The sequence below is a fragment of the Rhincodon typus genome, chromosome 3 (genome assembly GCF_021869965.1).
Source record: "Rhincodon typus isolate 14 chromosome 3, sRhiTyp1.1, whole genome shotgun sequence".
Lineage (NCBI taxonomy): Eukaryota > Metazoa > Chordata > Chondrichthyes > Orectolobiformes > Rhincodontidae > Rhincodon > Rhincodon typus.
In genome coordinates this window covers 80,679,409-80,701,322 of record NC_063334.1, presented here as the reverse complement: position 1 = coordinate 80,701,322, position 21,914 = coordinate 80,679,409, and the positions used below count along the sequence as shown (strand labels likewise).

The window sequence follows — 21,914 nt, the reverse complement described above, 5'->3', positions numbered from 1 at the left end:
CTGCTCCTCTGATGCTGCTTGGCCTGCTGTGTTCATCCAGCTCTACATCTTGTTATCTCAGATTCTCCAGCATCTGCAGTTCCTACTATCTCTAGCCTAGACAGTGATGTCTAACCCTATGAACAAATGAAAATTAGTTCGATTGAGAATAAGATGGGACCTTTTGATTTTGCTGGAACAGTTTAACAAATGAATATTGCTGTATTTAGCGCAGGAAAGTTGTCACTTGATCGAGCACTTGACTTGACCCGTTACCTCAGGCATGAGGACAAGATCATTCCAGTGTTGCAGGGTCTGGGTTACTTTGAGGTGTATTACAAAATGGTTCTGAACAGAAAAATCTCCGATGTTGCAGCAAATCTGAAGGTAAGATTCTTATGTGTTACTTACCAATGTTTATTCACAGAGATAAAAATAATAATGATGAAAATATAACCATGATTCATCTGGAAACTGTATGATACAAATTTGAACGGTTAATATCAATGTTAATTTGTTTAGAAAATGCACTCAGATATAACTTCAAAAGAGAACAACATTGACCAGGAGACTTAGAAAAGATATGAACTTTCCCAGATTGTCAATTTAAAAGACCCAGAACTATTGGTCATGTGTGATCCCACTGGTCAGTTGAATTTCATGGGAGTGTTCTGCTCATGTCATGGAGCAGCTTGAATCATAGTTGACCATTCCAGGTTTTCAATAGCAAGCATGTATGTGCAACCATTTTATGAAACCCTTTGAATGTTTGGAAATATTTGCAGCAACCTAGTTCTGTATGTGTACAGATTCACTTTTTTTCCTATTTTACCAAAGCTCTCCTGTACCTGCATGTACCAGCCAAATTAAAGTCCCCAAAGAACTTAGACACTTTCCTTATGGATTTTTATCACCTATTCTCTAAAGCATATAAACTCATGCTTTGTAATGCTTCCATGTGTAGCAATAAATCTGTTCCCTTACTCTCCCCAAATTGTCAGTCATTATGCTAAGGGAGTGGCAACAGACCATTCTGTTATGGAGACCATCATACCGTAGCCCAGTTCTGTCCAATTTCAGCTTGCAACAGAGCAGCTAGAGCACAAACTGGAGAGGAAACCCTGTTTGTTTTTCCAGTCCCGATGCAGGGGAACTGAGCTGGTTGTTATGTGAATGTTGATCATAGACTTGGCTGTCACATGGTTTACCATAGACTAATGACAGAACATGCAACTCGTATGACCCTTATCTCCCAGCAACGCATCAGATTTCCATTTTATCTAATGAAGTATGGGGGATCTCTGTACTTAGTCTTCTGTAAATATACCTGATGCATTTTGTGGATTTATTAATATTTTCAGTAGACATGTGCTAATTTTATGACATTTGCTATCGACTGTCTCTCACGTAAGAGTCTAACTGTGTGCTGCTACTTACCTTTCAGGGATATATCCTGCAGTTTTTCAAACACCTTATCGATAAGCAGTCCTGGAGTGATGATGGCACAGTGTCAGAGCGATCACTGCGATCGAATCTCCTGGAACTCGTTTGTGAACTCGAATATCTTCCTTGTGTTCAGAAAGCATCCGATTATTTTAATCAGTGGAGGAAATCCAATGGAACCATGAAGTTAGTCACTGTTAAAGTAGTTTCCTATTTGTTTCTTGTGACACTGAAAAAGTAAAAAAGTAAAATTGCTTTTGCTTGGCACCTTTATTATGTCTTTTTGAGAAGTTCTAAAATCCTTCATGGTAAAATATTTGAAGTGTTATTGCGTACAACAAAACAGCAGTGAGATGAATGACCCAGTCACCTGTTCTAGTCACTAATAGTTGAAGGGAGCATTAATAACCAGGAGACCTCTCCACCTGATGTATCAAGTAGGTCTCATGATAGTGCTCTTTCTCCACTTGGAAGCCACTGCCATTCCATCATTAATATTTAATCTGAAGGACAGTACCTCTGAAATCTGCATTAGTGTCCCCAGGTTTTACATGGAGCTTTATCATGTAAATTTTGATACATGTCAGAATGCTGTCCAGTTCAGAAAGTATATGACCTCTGCTGAGTTAAGCATAACAAAAATGAGTTTTATTTCTTGATGAATTGGTTGAAAGGTTACTTTGTGAGTCATGGATACATGGGAAAGGATTACAATAGCAATGTGGGAGCTGCAGTGCAGAGCCACCTACGATTGCAATGACTTTCCTAGCTGCTAGCAGTGACATGAATTGCTTTAAGGTGAGATCTTTGACCCTTTCTCAGGAGGAAGTCCTACCTTACCGAGCCAATCAGATGGCCAGCATCACTGTAGTCCCAGCAGCACCAGCCTGCGCAGAGTCCACAGTCAGGACTACAGGTAGTCCCACCATGCCCGGGTAGGGCAAGGGTCTCAGTGAGGATAGGGCGATAGTGACTTGGGTTCAGGAGGTTCTGGTAGGCTTAGAGGGAACAATCACCTTGCAGGGGGTAGGGCAGAAATGCCTGCTAACTCACCCAACAGGGCACTGACCCTTGCCAGACTGTAGCTCTGTGCAGTTAAAAATGCAAATCGTTCTGTATGGCATGTGCCTACGCCTCCCCTGAGTAGAATACCAGAAGGGATGGAATAAGGCTAGTAATTGGTCACTTAGGGGCTGCAATGAGCCCAAGGGTGGGCAGAGTGCCAAATGCTTGTAAAATCTCAGATAGGTTTGCAACAAACAGAAAGACCATCATTGAATATTACATGTGCCCTGCCTTCAAGTCCATCAGCAGGGAAGTAAAATCCAGCCCAGAAAAAAGGAGAAAGTCAAAGAATACACCTCTCAAAGGTCTGGTGAAAAGTGGTATAATTCCTTGCAATAAAAACAGAATTGATCTTTTTGAGGTCAGTTTTCCTACCTTCTAATCACCCAGCATTAGACCAGAAAATAACACAGTATGTATTATATGATAAAACAAAGAACTCCGGATGCTGGAAATCTGAAATAAAAACAGAAATTACTGGAGAAACTCAGCAGTTCCGGCAGCATTTGTGGAGAGAAAGTAGAGTTAACGTTTTTCGCCCAGTGACTTTTCCTCAGAACTGAAAGCACCTGGGAAATAAATATCTTGAAGACAAAGTGTGGATGGAATGAAGTGAACAATGGTTGGAGATGGAGACCTGAGAGAGAGAGTGCGAGAGGGAACGTGAAAGGGAGAGAGGAATAAGGGATCATTGACAGTAAGCCAGGGAAGAAAAGAAGTTAGACAGGTAATAATGGGGACAATGTGTGGGTGAAACTGGGTTGGCCGAACTGAAAGTAACTCATTATGACAAGACCCTAAGATTTGGAAATGAGTAAAATACATAGGAGGAGGTGTTCAGGCTCTAAAGTTATTGAGCTTGATATTGAATCCTGATGGCTGCAATATCCTCAAGCAGAAAATTAGATGCTGTTCTTCCAGCTTGCACCAAGACTTGCTGGAGCACTGCAGCATGCCCAAGACAAAACTTATATCATTACTATTTAAAAGTATTAACATGCTATGGAATAAATTTCAAACACTCCCACTTTATGGCCTCCACAAGTTTATGTTCAAACAAGGTCAGAGACTGAACATGAGAGATTTCTGCTTCTACTACCTATCCATATGCCCCGAGAATTGTTGCACAAAGAGACTATTACAGAAAATAGTCTCCATTCAGTCACCATCTACCCTGTGCAAATTTACTTTGAATTATGCATAAAGGTCATAAGATTGAACAATTTCAAATCCTCTTGGTGAAGAATAAATTGATAAAAATGATCAAATGTCACAAAGCCAGTTTTCTAAATATGCCTTTAGCTGTCGCTTATGAATGAGTATTCTGCAGGGAAATTTGACAAATAAGCACACAATATTTTACTGACCACATGTTGTTAATTTTGCAGCTTACCAACAGATGTCCTGCAGGTTGTGTACTCTGTGGGTGCCCAGAGCAGTGATGGATGGGACTACCTTCTAAAGAAATACACCCAGTCAGTGTCTGGTGCTGAAAAGAATAAGATTGTGTCTGCTTTGACAAGTAGCAGAGATCCAGAAAAACTGGAACGGTATGAAATATACTAATATATCATCAGATCTCTTATGGTATCCTACACTGTGAATTAGAAGTCCTATAGCAGAGGGGAAATGCTGGGCTTTGGACATGGTTCCAAGTGTATACGTAGGATTTGGAATGAGTTACAGCAGTACTTTGAGAAGATGGAGTAAATGGTACTACATAGTGTTTACAGCACAGAAACAGGCCATTCGGACCAGCAGGTCAGTGTTTATGTTTCAGATTAATCTCCTTCCACATTTCTTCATCTGTCCCTATAACTGTATTCTTTTATTTCTTGACTCTCCCTATGTTTATCCAACTTTCTCTTAAATACATCTATGCCAGCTACCTAGGCTATTCCTTAGAGTAGTGAGTTCCACATTATGTTTCTTCTGAATTTATTAATGACTACCTTATGTTTATGATTTCTAGTACTGATCTTCCCTGGTCTCTATGTTTAGTTCAGCAAACCCTTTCAATATTTTAAAGATCTCCAGAGAAAAGGCCCTCAGCCTATTTGAATGTTCTGGATAAATAAAACCTCTCGGTCTGGTATCACTCATCTTTTAATTTGCTTGAAAACCATGATTCTGTCCTTGGAGAGTGATAAATAAGTTACGAGAGGAGGAAGATAGTACTCCCCTTGGATTGGATGGGAATTCACACCACTTGGCCTGTGGGGTCCTATGATGATCTGCCTTTGGGGGAATAAAACCTTGGGCTCTGATAGCCTCCTGGACTGCTATAGGGAGGTTGTCGTTTTTTAAGCTGTGACCTCTGTATGCAGCAAGGGGACTGCTCCGCCAATGGCAAAACACCAGTGAATGTGAAAAATTCCACTTATATCGGTTCATAATAACTTAACTTTGTTGGCCACCTCCATTGAGTTGACATTCAATCCCCATGCTGGCTTGTGCCCAGAAAACATCGCAGGCAATGGAAATGCATGGGGTGGTGCACCCCACCAGGTCTCCCCCTTCCCCTACCCTGGCTTTACTCACCACTTGACCACCAACCTGTCATCCCAGGGCCAAGAGAATTCAAGCTACAGAAAGAGCCCCATCAATAGAAAATAGCGCAATGACAAGCAAAATAACTCCACAGAGGCTGGTGTCCCGTCACCAGGTCGCCTTTTGTTTACATGTGGAGAGTCCTTGACACTGATCCAGCTCCCTCAGAGTCAGCAGGATGTCTGATACTCCTGTTCCAATCTGTCAGCCAGGGCTCCTTGATTGGACCAGATTAACAGCCCCAGTCAGAGAATTCATATTCTATGAGCTCCATCTGGCTGACCTCATTACAATCACAACAACAAGGAATCAGAATGTCCCTAACCAACGCTACCTCTGAAACTTTTAAAATGAAAAAGAATCTGACCCACAGCCTTCAGGAATTGAATTGTGACCATAACCAAATAAGCATGACCTTAAAAGCATTTAGATTTTGTCACCCTAATAGGGTACTGCTTTACTCCACCAGTAGAATAATAAATTCTGCACTATATGCATATTCCCTATATTTTACAAAACAACCTACTCATGTTAGAAATACCAAAATAATATAATTAGAATAATGACAAGCGATACTAGTCCATCACAATCAACATTATTTGTCACAATTCGTTTTTACAGATTTGCTTCAGAGAAAAGTCTGGTTAGGTAGCTAATCATCAAAAAAAAAATTGCCATCAGTTAGTATTAAAATGAAGACTGAGCCACTTGTTTTTATAGTTTAAAGTCATATTAATCCTGAAATCAATAGTCACTTAGAAAAGGATGAATCATTTAAGAAAAGCCAACATGAATTTGTTGAAAGTAAATCAAGTTTAACCAAGAGATAGCAAGAACTGCAAATGCTGGAGTCAGGACCCGACCTGAAACATCGACTTGCCTGCTCCTCTGATGCTGCCTGACCTGCTGTGTTCCTCCAGCTCCACACTGTGTTGATTCAAGTTTAACTAAATTGATTTTGTTTGAAGAGGCAACAGAGAGCATTGATGGGGGGTAGTATTTTTATTCTTTTACAAGATGTGAGCATTGTCAGTAAAGCCAGCATTTGTTGTACATCATACTTGCCCTTATGTCTTGAACTGCTGTGGTGCATATGGTCATTGTACTCTTAAAGTGCAGTAAGGAAGGGAGTTCCATGACATTGATTATGTGACAGTAAAGGACCATTGATATAGTTTGAGTCAAGATAGAGTGTGATTTGATGGGAACTTGCAATGGTGGTATTCCTATCAATCCACTGTCCTTGGCCCTCTGGGTCAATGTGATGTCTATCAATTTCCAAAAGGCATTTGCTAAAGTGTGACTCATAAGATTATCAGCAAAATTGATGCTCAATTGATAAAATGCAAAGTGGTCGCTGGATACAAAGTTAGCTGAGTGGCAGGAAAGATTAGTGGTTAACCTTTCTTTTGAACTGGAGGAAGGTATACAGTGGTGTTCCTCAGAGTTCAGTACTGGGTTATTTGTCTATTTTGGGTTGCACTCGTGACTTAGATTTGGGTGTGTAGGACACAATCTCAAAATTTGCACTGACAGAAAACTTGAAATGTGAATTGCGAGGTGGATAGTGACGGAATTGAAAATGACATGGACAGGCTGGTTACCCATTTAATGCAGACAAATGTGAAGTGGTTCTTCTAGGTAGGTTGAAGAAGTTAAAGTAACATAAAATAAACCCAGTACAGGAACAAAGGGACTTTGAGTATATGTACACAAATTACTGAAGGTGACAGGGCAAACTGAAAAGTGTTAAAGGATATGAGATCCTGGGCTTTATAAATCATGGCATAGCATATAAAGGTAAAAGAATTAAAATACACCTGTATAAATCTCTAGCTAAGGTATTGGACCAAACCTTCCTCTGGACTCAGGAAACCTAGTCTGCACACTTCTGCAGATTGCAAACTGCACACCTAATCCATGTGTGTGTCTTCATGTGCCATTTTGGTCTTTTCATGCAGGATTCTGGTTTGCAGTGCAGTTTGTCAGCTGTGAACCAGTGTGGTAGGTATGTGGGTACAGGCCTGGGAAGGAGGCCCACCTCAGCTACCAGCAACAGCAGAATGGCTCTTAACAATGTTTCAGCAATCCTTACACCTCATCCCTCAACTCCCCGCCACCCATTTACATAAAATACGAGGAGGCAATGGCATAGTGGTACAATTGTTGGGCTAGTAATCCAGAGATTCGGGTAATATTCTGAGAGCGCAGATTCAAATCCCACCTCAGCAGAGAGTTGAATTTGAATTGAATAACTATCTGGTGTTAAAAGTCTAATGCTGACCATGAAACCATTGTTGATTGTCATAAAAACATGTCTGATTCACTAATGAGAAGTACAGAGGTGACAGCACAGTCGGTAGGGAGACATTATTAGGCTTGGACACAGTGTTGAAAACTAAGTCACATGGCATCAAGACAAACGAGGGCCAGGAAATCTCTCGCTGATTACCACATACTGTACAGCACGCGCGCACACACACGCATGCACGTGCGCGCACACACGCATGAACGCGCGCTCACACAGACACACAGGTTTACCCCATCCCCATGACTGATGAATCAGTGCTCCTCCATATTGAACACCAGTAGGAGGATGCATTGAGATGGCAAGGGGGCAAAGTGTACTCTGAGTGGGAGATAGCAATACAAATCATAAAGAGGGGCTCAGTTGCCCCACCAAGTCCTAAAGGGCATTGCTGATAGACTGCAGGTGGTGTGGGAACTAACAAGAAGGAAAAACATACTTGATCACATCCTCACCAATCTGCCTGCCACAGATGCATCTGTGCATGACGGGATTGGTAAGAGTGACCACCGCATAGTCCTTGTGGAGATCAAGTTCTGTCTTTATGTTGAGGATACTCACTATTGTGTTGTGTGGCATTATCACCATGCTAAATAGGATAGACTACAAACAGATCTAACAACTTAACACTGAGCATCCACGTGGCGCTGTGGGCCATCAACAGTGGAACTATTAAAATCCAATGTAATCTGCAACCTCTTGATGCAGCATGTTCTCCATTCAACCATTACAATCAAGCCTGGAATCAACCCTGGTTCAGTGAAGATTGCAAGAGGGCATAAATGAGCAGCACCAAGCATACTTTAAAAAATGGGGTATTAACCTGGTGAGGCTACAAAACAGGATTACTTGTGTGCCTAACAACTTAAGCAGCAAGTTACATAGAGGGCTAAACAATTCCACAACTAACAGTTCAGATCTGAGCTCTGCAGTCCTGCTACCTCCTGTTGTAAATGGTAGTGGGCAATTAAACAACTCATTGGAGGATGAAGCTCCATAAAAATTCTCCTCCTCAATGATGGAAGAGCTCAACAAACAGTGCAAAAGATAAGGCTGAAGCATTCATAACATTCTTCATCCAAAAGTGCTGAGTGGATGATCCATCTTGGTCTTCTCCAGTAGTCCCCAGCATCACAGATACCAGTCTTCAGCCAATTTGAATCACTCCACATGATGTCAAGAAATGGCTAGAGGCACAGGATACTGCAAAGGTCATGGGCTGTGACAACATTCCAGCAACAGTACCGAAGACTTGTGTTCCAGAACTTGCTGCACCACCAGCCCAGCTGTTTCACTACAGTTACAACACTGGCATTTACCCACGACTGTAGAAAATTGCCCAGTTACAACCTATACACAAAAAGCAAGACAAATCCAAACTGACAAGTTACCCCTCTATCAGTCTATTCTCAATCGTCAGCAAAGTGGTGGGAAGTGTCACCAACTGTGTTATCAAGCAGCACCTACACAGCAATAACCTGCTCCCTGATGCTCATTGCAGTTTGTGTTCTGCTTGGGCTGCATATCTCCTGACCTCATTACAGCCTTGATTCAAACATGTACAAAAGAACTAAATTCCAGAGGTGAGGTGACAATGACTGCCCTTGACATTAGGGACATATTTGTCCAAGGGTGAGATCAAGGACTTTGAGCAAAAGTAGAGTCAATGGGAATCAGGGTGAAAACTCTTCTCTGGTTGCAGTCAATATAGGAAGATGGCTGTGGTTGTTGGAAGTCAGTCATTTCAGCTCCAGAGCACTGCTAAGGGTAAGTATTTTCTAAGCAACCTGTTCAAAGATGTTATTATACACCTCCTGGAGCACGTAGGACTTAGAGTCATTCAACATGGAAACAGGTCTTTTGGTCAAACTCATCAATATCAACCAGGTATCCCAAACTTAACTAGTCTCATTTGCCTGCATTTGGCCCATATCCCTCTAAACTTTTCCTATTCATGTACCTGTCAAAATGTCTTTTAAATGTTTTAATTGTACCTGCCTTTACCACTTCCTCTGGCAGCTCATTCCATACACGCACCACCCTCTGAGTGGGAAAAAACATGGTGAACAGAGAGGATCATCACCCTCTGTACTGTTGCTGAGTTTGAGGTTTTCTGGCATTGCAGTTGGCTTTCCTCTGACCTTTAGGGTTGTAATTTTTTCGTTAACATTTTAGCGTTGTTTTGGGGGACTTTTAATTAGCACAAAAACCAAGGTCAGACAGGAGGAAGGAGAGAGAGAGGGAGAGATGAAGTTTTGACGGAGCAGTCTGCGGCTTGATGCTCCTGAGAGGGGATGTCACTGAAGTAGAGACGGAGCAGGATAACGACAGGGAGTAAAGGCCTCATCTAGGAGCAGAGGGACCGGCACACCATAACTCAGAGTTGGAGAGGGTTGAGCGAGTGCCAAAAAGTGCTGCCTGAGAGCGAATCCAATGATACTGACCAGCTTCAGTTTGCAAATCCTGGAAGCTAAATAAGTGTTGGAATTTAAAAATATGAATCTCAATCTCTTACTTTTTTCTAAAAAGTCTGAAAGACTCGCCACCTCTATCTGCCTTCCATAGGGACTGCTCTCTTCACGACTCCCTCATCAGCTCCACACTCCCGACTAGTCCCACCACCCCCGGCACCTTTCCCTGCAACCGCAGGAAGTGCTACACCTGCCCCTACACCTCCTCCCTCACCTCCATCCAAGGAACCAAAAAAAACTTTCCACATTAGACAGAGGTTCACCTGCACATCCACCAATATGTGGTCTACTGCATCCACTGCTCCCAATGTGGCCTCCTCTACATCGGTGAGACCAAGCGGAGGCTCGGAGACAGCTTCGTAGAGCACCTGTGCTCTGTTTGTGACAAACGACAACACCTTCCAGTCGTGAACCATTTCAACTCCCCCCTCCCATTCCCTGGGTGATATGTCCATCCTGTGCCTCCTCCAGTGTCACAATGACACCACCCACAAACTGGAGGAGCAACACCTCATATTCCGCCTTGGGAGCCTACAACCCAATGGTCTCAATGTGGACTTTACCAGTTTTGAAATCTCTCCACCCCCGGCCTCATCCCATGACCAACCCTCCCTCTCATCCCCATCTCCTTGACCTGACACAACCTGACCGTCTTCTCTCCCACCTATCCGCCTCTCCCACCTCACTGACCAATCCTCACCACTCCCTACCTGCTCTCACCTATCACCATCCCACCTACCTTCCCCAGCCCCACCCCTCCTTTCTCTATTTATTTCAGAGCTCCCTTCCCCCTCCCCCATTTCTGAAGAAGGGTCCTGACCCGAAACGTCAGCTTTCCTGCTCCTCTGATGCTGCCTGGCCTGCTGTGTTCCTCCAGCTCCACACTGTGTTATCTCTGACTCCAGCATCGGCAGTTCTTACTATCTCTGACTGTAGAGGTAAATTTTTTTTAAGTGTTGTAATTAGATCTGGTTCTTGCTGGCCTTTTTTATATAAAAGATCGATGTTAAATTCCCCAAAACAGATTGCAAGTCGTTGTAAGCGCTTGCAATTTGAGCAAAGTGTGAATATTTTTATAGGTACGTCTAAGTACATAAATTGGTAAAGGGGCAGAGATGGCATTCAGTGTAGTGGTACACTCTTCCTGTCGTATGTGGGAGATCAGAGAGCAGTTGACTGTCACTGATGATTGGGTCTGCAGGAAGTGTATTTGGCAGCAGCTCCTATCAGCCCGAATGGATCAGGTGGAGAAGTAGTTGGAGGCACTGAGGAGTTTGAGGGAGCAAGAAAGTGTGATGGATAGTAGATCCCAGGAGGTGATCACACTGCAGATACAGTCAGGTGGATGAGTGACTGTCAGGAGAGGTTGGCAGGTAGTGCATCAGTCTCCTGTGCCTACCACCCTCATAAATACATATACAGTTTGGATCCTGCTGGGGAATGGTCTCTCAGAGGAAAATAGCAATGACAGCCAGGTCTTTGGCACCATGTCTGACTTGAGCCCAGGCCTCCTGGCTTAGAGGTAGGGACACTACCACTGCACCACAAGAGCCCATGGTTCCTCAGAGTGGAGTCCTAGGCCTGGCCATCTTCACCTGTTCCATCAATGACCTTCCCTTCATGATAAGGTCAGAACTGGGGATGTTCACTGATGGTTGCACAATGCTCAACACCATGCAGATACAGCAGTCTGTATCTAAATGCTGCAAGACTTGGACAATATCCAGGGTTGAGCTGACAAGTGACAAGTATTTTTCATGCCACATAAATGCCAATCAATGACCATGTCCGGCAGAAGACAATCTGGCTATCAGTTGCCTTTCAATGGCATCACCATCACTGAATTTCCTGATATCAAGAACCTAGGTATTACCATTGACCAGAAAATGAACTGGATTATCTGTACACTTGCTGTAGCTAGCAGGAGCAGGTCAGACTTTAAAATCCTGCAGCAAGTAACACGCTGTCCAGACCCTGTCAGTCATTTAATCAACAAGGTACAGGTCAGGAGTGTGACGGAATACTCCCCACTTGCCTGGATGTATGCATTTCCAACAACACTCAAGAAGCTTCACACCATCCAGGACAAAACAGCTGGCTTCAATGGCACCACATCCACAAACATTCCCTCCCTCCACCACCAACATTCAGTCACAACAATGTGTACCATCTACAAGATGCACTGCAAAATTTCACCAAGATTCCTTAAATGGCACCTATCAAACCCATGACCACCATCATCTAGAAGTACAAGGGCAGCAGATACATAGGAGTACCACCACTTGTTCTCCAAGGTGCTCCACATCATGACTTGGAACTATATCACCGTTCCTTCACTGTCTCAGGATCAAAATCCTGGAATTCCCCCCAAATGGCATTGTCGATCTACTTACAACACCTGGACTGCTGCAGCTCAAGAACACAGCTTACTACCACCTTTTTGAGGGAAGTTGGGAATCATCAATAAATGCTGGTACAGCCAGCAATGCTCACATCTCGTGAATCAATAAAAAAAATGAATGCACTGCCTAAGAGTGGTGTAGATCGACTGTTGTGCTTTTCAAAGTCGATTTGGATAATTATCTGCAGTTTTAGTTTAAAACTGCGGGTTATAGGTAAAAAGTTGGGCAGTACAACTAGTGTAATAGCTGGCAGTGAACTGCTAAGCGGAATAAATTACTGAGAACTGGTGTGGAATTAATGGACTGAATGGCCTCCTATGTGATGTAACCATCTATGCTTCTAATCAGATTACTACAAGTAGGATACTTGTTGGTTCCTTGTACGTGTGTCTAGTATAGTAAAGATATCGTGTAAAAAAGGTACAGCTCAAAATTCATCATGTGCATAATAGAAACAAAGATTGCAACATTTAAATGGAAGATGACTATGAACAAAAGATTGTAACACTTTATATAATAGATCCGTTATGTGTTTTTTTCCTGTCATCAACAGCCTGTTGGAACTTGGCATGCAAGGGGATATCATCAAGTTGCAGAATCTTGCCCATGTTGTTGTGGGAGTGAGCAGGAATCCATCTGGACAATTCCTTGCCTGGAATTTTGTGAAGAAGAACTGGAACAAGTTAATAGAGAAGTTAGTATCTTTTACAGTTTTACAGGGTTTTTTTTCATTACTAGTATTACTACTGACACCAGCTGTAACCACCACACTTTAACAATTGAAAAGAGAAAATGCTGGAAATACTCAGCATATTATCATCGCACCTGGGCAGAGAGCATTAACACATTTTAATAACATTGTACATAACAAGCTTAAATCATTCAGCCTCTTGGATGTTCCCATGTTCAGCTCAATTAGTGATTCCCACATTGGACCTAGAACTCTCTCGATGTTCACCGAAATCTTTCACAGTGTCTACAATGTATAACCAGCCGACAGGTGTGTGATGTGTTTAACCGGAAACTGCATCCCGGTAACGAGTAAGTCAAGCGAGTGACAGCTGAAGGTGTGTCAAAAAGGTCGACCACACAGATAAAGGCCTTTTGGTCCAATGAGCCCACACCGGTCAAAAGCAACCACCTAACTATTCTGATCCCATTCTCTAGCACTTTGACCACTGCTTTCTCTGCCCTGGCATCACAAGTGTATATGTAAACACTTTTTAAATGTTATGATGATTTCTGCCACTACCACCTTTATAGGCAGTGAGTTCCAGACACTGTGTCCCTGTGCTCTCCGTGCCCTCCATGATTCTATGCTCTGAGCTCTGACCCTCCTCTCTCTCGCTCTCAATGCCACCCTTTATCATAAAGGCATCAGTGAGAAGTAGATACACCCATCCATTGATATCTATAAGTAAATATCTGTTCTGTTAAAAGCAACAATAAAACATTTCTCAGGCAACACGTGTATGTCAGAGTAGTACATAGCATTTTAACTTCGATGGGGAAGCTCAGTGATTACTAACCAATTCGATTAACAGTCCTTCAGCCATAACAGTCTAAAATGATTAAAGCTGATGGGCACGTCTATTTAACCACCTTTGCATCATATCACTTGACACCCTTAAATGACAAAACATATCAATCTTCGTCTTAAAATTGATCCAGCATACTACCAATTGTTCTTAGTTTTTGTGTGGTGATAGAACGTGGTGAATTATGGGTAATACTGGTACTGCAATCAAGAAAAGTGTTATTTGCATTAATGTGTTGTGCTAATCCTGTTCAGTATTGTAATTTGAAGCTAACATAAACAATCCTAAACAGTGTCGGTGTGGAAAGGAATGGTGTAACTATCAAGTGTTTACATTTGACGTATTAATTCAGTTTGAAAATTTTAGCCATGATGTTTGTACTGCTTGATTTTCCCTACGTAAAACCTTTTGGTTTCCACTCGACATTCCCGTATCATATACAACATCTGTACCATTGCTCATATTGATAAATGATTAATCGAGATCCCAGGTAGGCACCCATGCTTGTTATTCTGTTTGTATTTTAAAATGTAAGGGAATAATTCTTAGATTCCATCAAGCTAAATTAAATCATAGACTATTTTTTGGTATTCTCACTTCTGTCTAGTTTCTCCTAAACCCATAACATGTTCCTTATCCACATCTTTTTATGTTTAATCTATTTGAGTTTATAAGAACACAAGAACTAGGAGGAAGAGTAGGCAATTCAGCTTTGAGTCTGCTCCACCAGCAGACATGATCATGGCTGATCTCATCTCACCTTCAATTCCACTTTTCTGGCAGTTCTCCACAACCCTTCAATCCATTAATGATTAAAAATCTGTCTGTCTCCCTCTTAAATTTATTCAGTGTCTCAGCATGCAATGTACTCTGGGGTAGTGAATTCCTTAGATTCATTACCCTTTGAGAGAAATAATTTTTCTCTCATCTCTATGTTAAATCTGCTGCCCTTTATCCTAAAACTATGACCTCTCATTCTAGTTGACCCCATATGAGGAAACATTCTCTCTGTCTACTTTGTCAATCGCCTTTGGCATCTTGCATATCTCAATTATATCTCCTGTCATTCTTCTAAACACCAGACAATATAGGCCTAACCTGTTGAAACCCTCTTCATAAGACAAACCCTTTATCCCAAATCAATCTACTGAATGTCCTCTGAACTGCTTCCAATCCTATTTTATCCCTCTTTAAGTGGACAAAAACTGTATACAATACTCCAGGTGCAGGCTGACTAATGCTTTGTACAGTTGCAGCAACACTTCCCTACTTTTGTACCTTATTCCTTTCGTAATAAATGCCAAGATTCCATTTGCATTCCTTTTTACCTGCTGTAATGCATCATGGTTTTCTGTGATTCTAACACAAGGACACCTAGAGCTCTCTGCACTAAAGCACTCTGAAGGTTTTCTCCATTTGGACAATAAGTGGCCTTTCTATTCCTCCCACCAAAATGGATAAGCTCACACTTTTCCACATTAAACTTCAGCTGCCAAATTTTGGCCCATTCACCTAAACTATCCACATCTATTTGAAAATTTCTTCTTTCTTCATTGCAGCTTACTTTCCCACCTATGTGAGTATCATCTGCAATGTGGCTGTAGTATTTTCCATCCCTACATCCAAGGCATTAATATAGATTTGCAGTGATATATTTTCCACTCTTTAATCACGTGTCCTTAATTCCAGCAAATTGGTGTTATCATTTTTCCCTAATAATACTTCCTCAACTCATTCTGTTTTGATCAACTTCAAAAATAAAAATTTAGAAACAACATCAACTCTATCTCTACAATCTCTTTCTGATATTTTGGCAGCAGAGTAATTAGATAGCTAAAAGATCTGGACCATATCTATTAGAAGATTTCTCTCAAAGTTGTTATAAATGGTAGTAGACCAAAAAAAGGGAATATTTTTCTTTAAAAAACGTTTATACGGAAGCCACTATTATTATATATATTTATATCATCACAGATTTCAGCTTGGTTCATTTCCTGTCCGGTGGATTATGTTAGGAACAACATCTCACTTTTCATCAAAAGAAGAATTGAAAGAGGTCAGTAAAATCTGTAATAAAATAATATGTACATTCAAAGACAAAAGAATTGTGGATTATGAGTGTTCTTTCACACTGCCCTTTCGCTGTCAAATGAAGTGCAGAGTGATGTTATGAAAGTCTATGCTCTGCAGTTTCCACATGTTAGCATCGGTAGTACAACCTACTAACTGTAACTTGCTCCTAATTGTATGTCTGTGCAGTCATTTCTTCGTATCCAAGAGGGTTCTGTTCCTGAGAACACCCGCAAATGAAGAAATCTGTGAGTGGGAAGCTTGTTAAAAATAGATTAAAATACAGCAAACCTTTACTGACTGGCACCTATGGGACCAGGTGTGTGCCGGTTGATCAAATATTCTGGTTACAGTCGTAGAGTCATTGAGCTGTACAGCGTGGAAACAAACCCTTCCGTCCAACTTATCCATGGCACCCAGATGTCCTAAATTAGTCTAGTCTCATTTTCCAGCATTTGGCCCGTTTCCCTCTAAACCCTTCCTGTTTAAAAACCTGTCTAGGTGCCTTTTAAATGTTATAATTGTACAGCGTCCATCACTTCTTCTGGCAGCTCATTCCACACATGCACCACCCTTCGCGTGAAAATGTTGTCCCTTACGTCCCTTTTAAATCTTTCTCCTTCCACCTTAAACCTGTGTCCTCTAGTTTTGGACATTGCTTGCCTGGGACAAAGACTTTGGCTATTCACCCTATCCATGCCCCTCATGATTTTATAAACTTCTGTAAGTTCACCCCTCAGCCTCTGATACTCCAGGGAAAATAGCCCCAGCCTATTCAGCCCCTCCCTATAGCTCAAACCCTCCAACCCTGGCAACATCCTTAAATCATTGCTGAACCCTTTCAAGTGTCACAACATCCTTGCTAAAGCAAGGAGACCAGAACTGAACGCAGTATTGATCAAGAAGTCCACATAATCAATGTAAAAACACACACAAAGTAACGGAAACATAATGCAGAGGGTATACACATCATTGTTATACTTTATTTATAGCATAAAGCACATAAATAATAATGCAACTTTGCCTTCAATAAAACTTAATGGCAGAGAGCACTTTCTCTTAAATCCTCAACTACTTGGACATCACTGAGATTGTGATAACACAGTAAACATACAGTAATACAGGTATGTAATTTTTGCTGGTTTATCAAGAATGCCGGTTCATAAGGTGTTGGTTAAAACAAAGCTTGCTGTAGGTTAAAATGGTTAAAAATATTGCAGATATGCAACTTATGCCCACAGATGTTGATTTTTGTAGTTACTTATTTTTTGGTGCAGATAGGTGAATTTGTGAATACAGAGGGTTGACTGTAGAGATTTCCGGAATTGGTTTTTGTTGAAGTAGGGGCTTTAATCTGAGTTTTGGGAAAAATTGCATGGTGGAAGAAGGAAGATGGAGCTGTCTACACATTTTCTGTTAAATGTGACCAGTGTGATTGAATATTGTCATTTTAAACTTTGTGCAGCCTAAACATTAAACCCAAAGATTTGCAATTGCATTTACCATCGATATAATAATAACATCATACAAAGCTTGAGCATTCAAGTATTGGTTAAATGGTTAAAAGCAAATTATTGTGCTTCTTGCTTTTCCATTTTGCATGTTTTGCCCAGTTTACTGATATTTATTAAGAATGTAAGTTAGGTTTAAATTACAGAAATGCTGTATTTTTTTTCAATTGTTATTTCTGTCTTGGTTGTAACATTTTGGACAATTCCCATTTTGTTTTTTGTTTTTTTGAAATTTTACTTTGATTTTATAAACTTACTTGGCCACGGTGATTTGAGGATGACTCAAAATTGTTTGTTTTCATCTGAAAAGCTATTTGACTTGTGCCGGATATTCCTTCCCTTTTCGTTCATTTGAAAAGTGTGTGTGGGAGGTACCTCCAGTTGCTCCAGTTTGAACTCAGGATTTCTGTTTGTGAGGGTCAATGTAGATTTATTGGCACTATTCTACAAAGTGTTCAGGGAAGGAGGGACCAGGGAATGCAAGTGCATCAATCTTTGAAGGTGATGGGACATATTGGGATACTGATGAGTTAAGTATTTGGGATTGTTGGCATAGCAAGTAGAGGCAGTGAGTACACAGGCAAGTAAGTCATGCTGAACCAATATAAAGATCTGATAAAGGTGTATAAGATTATGACTGACTTAGATAAGATAGGCAAGGAAAAACTCTTCCTGTCAGCAGATTGTAAGGGACTTGGGGACACAGATTTAACATGCATGTCATGATGCAAAGAAGAATCTCTTACGCAGTGTGTGGTAATTACCTGGAAATCACTGCCCACAAGGAGATTGCATGTGGAAGCAATTGACGCTTTCACTTGGAAATTGATGTGCATCTGAAGGAAACTAACTTGCAGGCCTCCAGTCTCTGAGCAGGGGCCTGAGACTGACTGGATTACTTTACAGAGAGCCGGTATGGACTTGATGTGCTGAATGGCCTCCTTCTGTGTCATAATTTTCTAACCATACAGTTATTTATGGGGAGTGGACAGATCCACACCTGCAGAAGAGAAGTTGATGGCTAGATGAAGGTATGCCTAACAGTTACAAATGCTTTGGGTAATCTAAACAAGATCCTTATGGGACCACACAGTATGGAGCTGGGGGGAAACAGCAGGCCGGGCAGGATCAGAGGAGAGGAAAGTTGACGTTTCGGGTCAGGACCCTTCTTCTTCAGAGCGTCAGCTTTCCTGCTCCTCTGATGCTGCCTGGCCTGCTGTTTTTCTCCAGCTCCATACTGTGTTGCCTCAGACTCCAGCATCTGCAGTTCTTGCTATCTCCTCAGGGGACTTCTGTCCCTCACTGGGTGGAGGTCCTGCCGTTGGGGTCTGCTGGTCAATCTGAATGGCTGGAAGCTCCATCAGTCCTTAAGCACCAGAGATTCATAGTAGGCACTGCTAGGACTGTGAACAGACCTGGAAGAAGGCCACATGGATCCCAAATCCCAGAAAGTTTGCGAACACTGTGCTAGGTGGGTTTATTTTGATAACTCTGGGAGGGGAGAAAGGGAGTGTGTTTTACAGAACGTGCATTCAGAAGGAAGCAAGGAATTGATAATTCCTCAGGGTTGCCCTTGCTGGGTAAGGGACACATACCAATTATAGCACCCTCCCCTTCTTTCCCACTATTATAAGCACTTTTTTGAAAAAGCCACTATGAATCCCATTCCTGCACAACTATCCACATAGACCATATCATTGGCACTGACAATGTAATATTGGCACCCATTCACCATTTAACAAGCAGAATGGACCCTTGATTATTTACTTATGTATAGTGGGCAGGCTCTCCATTTTGGCACCCAGCCACCCCTCGAGGGTGAATTTGTGGGGTGTGGTGGGGTGGGAGGCGATGGACTAGCCATCTAAATTTTATTACAAACTCTCACCCTATAGGCTTGTAGTATTCTGCCTGATCGCACTATAAACTAGATTTTCCTGCCCCAGTAATGAATTGCCACCAACAAGCCAAACCCTGTCTTGTGTAAATGACTGTGGGGAAATGACTGTAGCTAATCCTTCTGACATTCTCACCAGTGATCATAAAGACTTTCAGAAGAACTTTTAGAGGTAGTCTGTGAGGAAGTTGTCGAACTACTGATGCTTTTGGGAGGTGAAAGCCCAATAGTAGCCATACCACCCTTGCTACTGGACAGTAAATCTTACTTTTTAAGCCTCACATAAATATGAGAACTTCAAAAATACAAAATTGACTCCTCGCACCTCTGGGTCTTTCTGCTTTTTCAAAGTGGCTTCCTGTGACTGCAAACAATAGATTTTTCTTGGGTAAGAGTATCACAGGATATAAAGTAAAGACAGGCAAATAATGTTGGAATGTGGATCAGCTATTATCTGGTTTAATGGTAGGACAGGCTGAAGGGGCTCAGTGGTCCACTCCTGTTCCTATATTCTAATTCCTTTTTGCTGGAAATGCTATGGCAGTCTGCTTTGTTCTCCAGGAATGGCAGACTTCACTCTTAGTTACAGCGATCCCCCGAGAAGCCTAACCTGCCAGATAATGACCTCGTCACCCAAGAAACTATGTCTGGTGCCTGAAGGGCAGAACTGCTGCCTGGCCTCCCTGCCTCCCGCTCCCCCCCCCCCCCCCCCAAAAAAAAGTAGAAGGACTGAAATCTAGTCCTTAGTCTTACTGAAGAAGAAAACAAAATATTTCATTTTAAAACCATTACTTTTGGTTCTTTTCTCCTTTTCTCTTGTACCATGTACTATCTTGTAAAAATGGATACCTGCCCAGAAACTCCCCATGACCCTGAAATTGATTTTGTTAACTAGTACACGAGAATCACAGACACAAATTACATTTTGATTTTTGAAGGTACCAAATTGGGTCTGCAATGTGCCATGTCACCACCAAAACCTAAAGTAGCCTTATTGTAAGTAATGCAAACATTACTAAGACATTTTGATTCCATTTTATTTTACTAGATACTCCACGAGTTCTTTTTTCGAAGGTTACTAAGTATAGAAATAGCTACTCTAAATATTACAGCAATAAATAGGTAACATTCTGACAATCTACAGAGAAGAACAAGTTAGCGTTTTTAAAGTATGGATTCTATGTTTACAGGTACTTCAGTTCATAAAACAGTGAATTTGTTTGTCTTCCAGGTGGAGCTGTTTTTTGATTCTATAAAGGAGCATAGCTCTCAGCTAAGATGCACTCAGCTTGCCCTGGAAAGCATTCAGAAAAACATAAGGTGGCTGGAAAGGAATCTGGACGTCCTCAGAAGTTGGTTACTGAATATAATTGCAAATCCATAATGGATTTGACAAATTATTGATTGGTTCACAATTCATTTCTTTCATCTCACTTTAATGGTTCCTGAATAGGAGATTTAACTCTTGTCATCCGATGATTGCCATTGTTAAAGCAATGGTTACCAGGCTGTAAAGAATGAAACAAATGGATTGATGTGTAACATATTATTACTGCAAAACCCTTGCAGTAATAATAAATTAATCTATAGACATGGGATAATATTAAAACCAAATCATGGCCTTTGCTTACCCCTCTTGAACATATGTTATGTTACACGAGGAATATGTTTGTGACACACGAGCATAGCATTCATTTAAATTAACCATCTGTCCAAAGTAAAAGGAATATTTCATTATTTATTCACTGCTCTGGAAGACTTTTTTTACTGAATAGTTTGTATTGTGAAAATTTAGGTTATATTCATAAATGGAGCCAGTGTTTAAAATAAATTTAGTTGAATTTACAATGCTTGAATTATATTCAAAACTAAATTATGTTCACTTTACCAGAAATTTGTCATTGCATACTTGGACTTTGGGTATCTTAAAAATATGCTTCCACATAGCTTTAAATCAGCTCCATGGGCACTCTCTTCTGCAAATTCTTTCATACAATTCACTTCCTCTACTTCATCTCATTTCTCTATCCTACATTTATCCAATCCTCGTCATAGCTATTCTTACTGCTTAGCTGCTGCCAGTTGACTAGAATAAGATTGATAAAAGGTTTGGGATTGGAGGCGTTGCTTATCAGAATCTAATCAAATGTTTTTTTACGTGATTTCTATTTGTTTGCAAAATACTCCCATCTTAAGGAAAGTGAAAAATGCAGTATATGCAATGAAATCAATGTTAAATGGTTGATTGCTTGTAGATAGAATAAACAGTTTGATTCTTACCCAGTTTGGTGTCTTTATTTATGATTGAATGTTAGAAAGAACGTGTTTGCCTTTCAAGTCAAATGACAATCAGGAACATAAGAAATCGGAATGGGAATAGGCCATACTGCAAGTTAAACCTGCTCCACCAATAAATATAAGCATGGCTAGCCTTCAGCTTCAACTCCACTACCCTATCTGCTCCTTAAAATCCCTTGATTTCCTGATAGATCATACACCTACCAATCAATCACTGACACCAGAACTTGTTAAACTCTGTCCTGTAATGATTTGTTTTATGTTCATCCAAAAATAAACTTGTTCCTTCTCAACAATTATCAAAGTGTTGTGCATCAAGAACTGCAAAAAAGATGCAATTAAGTAGGATTACATTTTGAATTTAGATATGCTTCTGATTCAT

At 41.1% G+C, this 21,914-nt stretch overlaps 1 protein-coding gene across 2 annotated transcripts in view; it reads left to right on the top strand.

Moving 5' to 3' along the window:
- The window catches only part of erap2 (endoplasmic reticulum aminopeptidase 2), a 65,000-nt gene extending 43,487 nt beyond the window's left edge, over window positions 1–21,513 (top strand). For both annotated transcript variants that reach the window (XM_020532496.2, XM_048595065.1), the window contains 6 exons: window positions 210–366; window positions 1,424–1,608; window positions 3,876–4,037; window positions 12,772–12,912; window positions 15,731–15,812; window positions 20,466–21,513. In XM_020532496.2, coding sequence (XP_020388085.1) covers window positions 210–366; window positions 1,424–1,608; window positions 3,876–4,037; window positions 12,772–12,912; window positions 15,731–15,812; window positions 20,466–20,618 — 880 coding nt within the window. In that variant the 3' untranslated portion in view covers window positions 20,619–21,513. The remainder of the gene's footprint in view (window positions 1–209; window positions 367–1,423; window positions 1,609–3,875; window positions 4,038–12,771; window positions 12,913–15,730; window positions 15,813–20,465) is intronic.
- The last annotated feature ends 401 nt before the right edge of the window (window positions 21,514–21,914 follow it).